The sequence below is a fragment of the Cebidichthys violaceus genome, unplaced genomic scaffold, assembly GCF_023349555.1.
Source record: "Cebidichthys violaceus isolate CVI_PGR_0920_01 unplaced genomic scaffold, fCebVio1.0.p SCAF_8, whole genome shotgun sequence".
Classification (NCBI taxonomy): Eukaryota; Metazoa; Chordata; class Actinopteri; order Perciformes; family Stichaeidae; genus Cebidichthys; species Cebidichthys violaceus.
The window spans coordinates 16,383,409-16,385,128 of NW_027176964.1; the positions used below are offsets into that span (position 1 = coordinate 16,383,409).

The 1,720-nt window shown below is 58.1% G+C and overlaps 1 protein-coding gene across 1 annotated transcript in view; it reads left to right on the forward strand.

The window, feature by feature from the left end:
• Window positions 1-1,670, forward strand: part of LOC137892467 (protein fem-1 homolog A-like) — a 2,608-nt gene extending 938 nt beyond the window's left edge. Inside the window, 1 exon segment of the mRNA XM_068737611.1 lies at window positions 1-1,670. This exon segment is cut by the window's left edge and continues 434 nt beyond it. Within this exon segment, the coding sequence (XP_068593712.1) occupies window positions 1-1,203 (1,203 nt within the window). The 3' untranslated portion in view covers window positions 1,204-1,670.
• Window positions 1,671-1,720: the final 50 nt, after the last annotated feature.

Here is a 1,720-nt window from a genome sequence, read left to right on the forward strand (position 1 = left end):
CTCCTCGCCGCAAGTGTCACGGGCCACACCAACATCGTGGAGTATCTCGCCCACCAGCCGCGCACCTCCAGGGAGGAGCGCGTCGACGCGCTCGAGCTCCTCGGGGCCACTTTTGTGGACAAGAAGCGGGATCTCTTGGGGGCGATGAGGTACTGGAGAAGGGCGATGGAGCTGAGGCAGCCGGGGGACAAAGCCGGCTCCCTGGCCAAGCCTCCGCCTGGTCCTCCGATCCCTGCCTACGGCTGTGCGCGGGAGGTGGGCACGGCAGAGGACCTGGAAGCTTTGATCACGGACCCTGATGAAATGAGGATGCAGGCTTTGTTGGTTCGAGAGCGCATCCTGGGGCCGTCCCACCCAGACACCTCTTACTACATCCGTTACAGGGGAGCTGTGTATGCGGACTCGGGCAACTTCGAACGCTGCATCAGCCTTTGGAAATATGCTCTAGACATGCAGCAGAGCAACCTGGACCCCCTCAGTCCCATGACGGCCTCCAGTTTCCTGTCTTTTGCGGAGCTTTTCTCGTTCGTTCTTCAAGACCGGGCCAAGGGCACCCTGTCGACGCGCGTCACCTTTCACGATCTGATGACCGTGCTGGGGAAGAGCGTGAAGGAGGTCGAGAGAGCTGTGGCGCAGAGGGACAACCCCCCCGAGGCTCCTCAGTTCACCAAAGCTCTCGCCATCATCCTGCACCTCATCTTTCTGCTGGAGAAGCTGGACTGCAGCCCCGAGCAGGAGCACCAGAAGAAGCACACGGTGTACCGCCTGCTGAAGTTGAACCCCCGAGGTCGGAGCGGCTTCACTCCGCTCCACATGGCCGTGGACAAGGACACCACGTCCGTCGGCCGCTACCCGGTCGGCCGCTTCCCCTCCCAGGCGGTGGCGGCGCTGCTCCTGGAGTGCGGCGCCGACGTGGACTCGCGCGACAGCGAGAACAACACGCCGCTGCACGTCGCCAGCAACAACGGTTGTCCGGAGATCATGGCGCTGCTCATGAAGGCCGGGGCTCACTTCGACGCCACCAATGCGCAGAGGAAGACGGCCTACGAGCTGCTGGACGAGCAGAGCAGCGGGCACCCGGCCCTCTACCCGCTGAACCACGTCACCCTTCAGTGCCTGGCAGCGCGTGCCATTGAGAAGCACAGACTGCCCTACAGGGGACTGATCTCTGAGGAGATGGAGGCTTTCATTGAACTGCACTGACATCCCCCCACCCCTGCACTACACTCCCCCCCCCCCCCCCCACCTTACTGTGAGCTGCCACAAACCTCCGTCTCCACCCACCATTCTCCTCCTGGCCTGTGTTTTGCTGCCAGCCTTGTGTCGGACCTCGCCACGTAGCAATAAACATCCAGCTAACATCTCCCGCTGAGGTCCGGTCCAGCCGTCGCCTCATTCTAACATTAAGTCACACAGAAAGGGGATTGTTGATTTCTACTGATATTCAGAGCCGGCTGGGACTTGATGTAGACTTTTAATGCAGTTTTTGTTCTTTTGTCCCGGTTTAAAGGAGACGTACGGTGTGTATGAAAGATGAGTTTTAAGTATAACTGGAAGCATCTGAACAAACTAGCCAGATAACATGCATGCAAATGAAGAGTCAATATGGTTACTTGTTGTTTTTTGTTTTGCAAATTCATGAAGAAAGGAAGCGAACAAAACTCAACCGACCCCAAACTTGCTTGCTGGTCATTTTTAATAGCCGACTCACTGTAAAAAC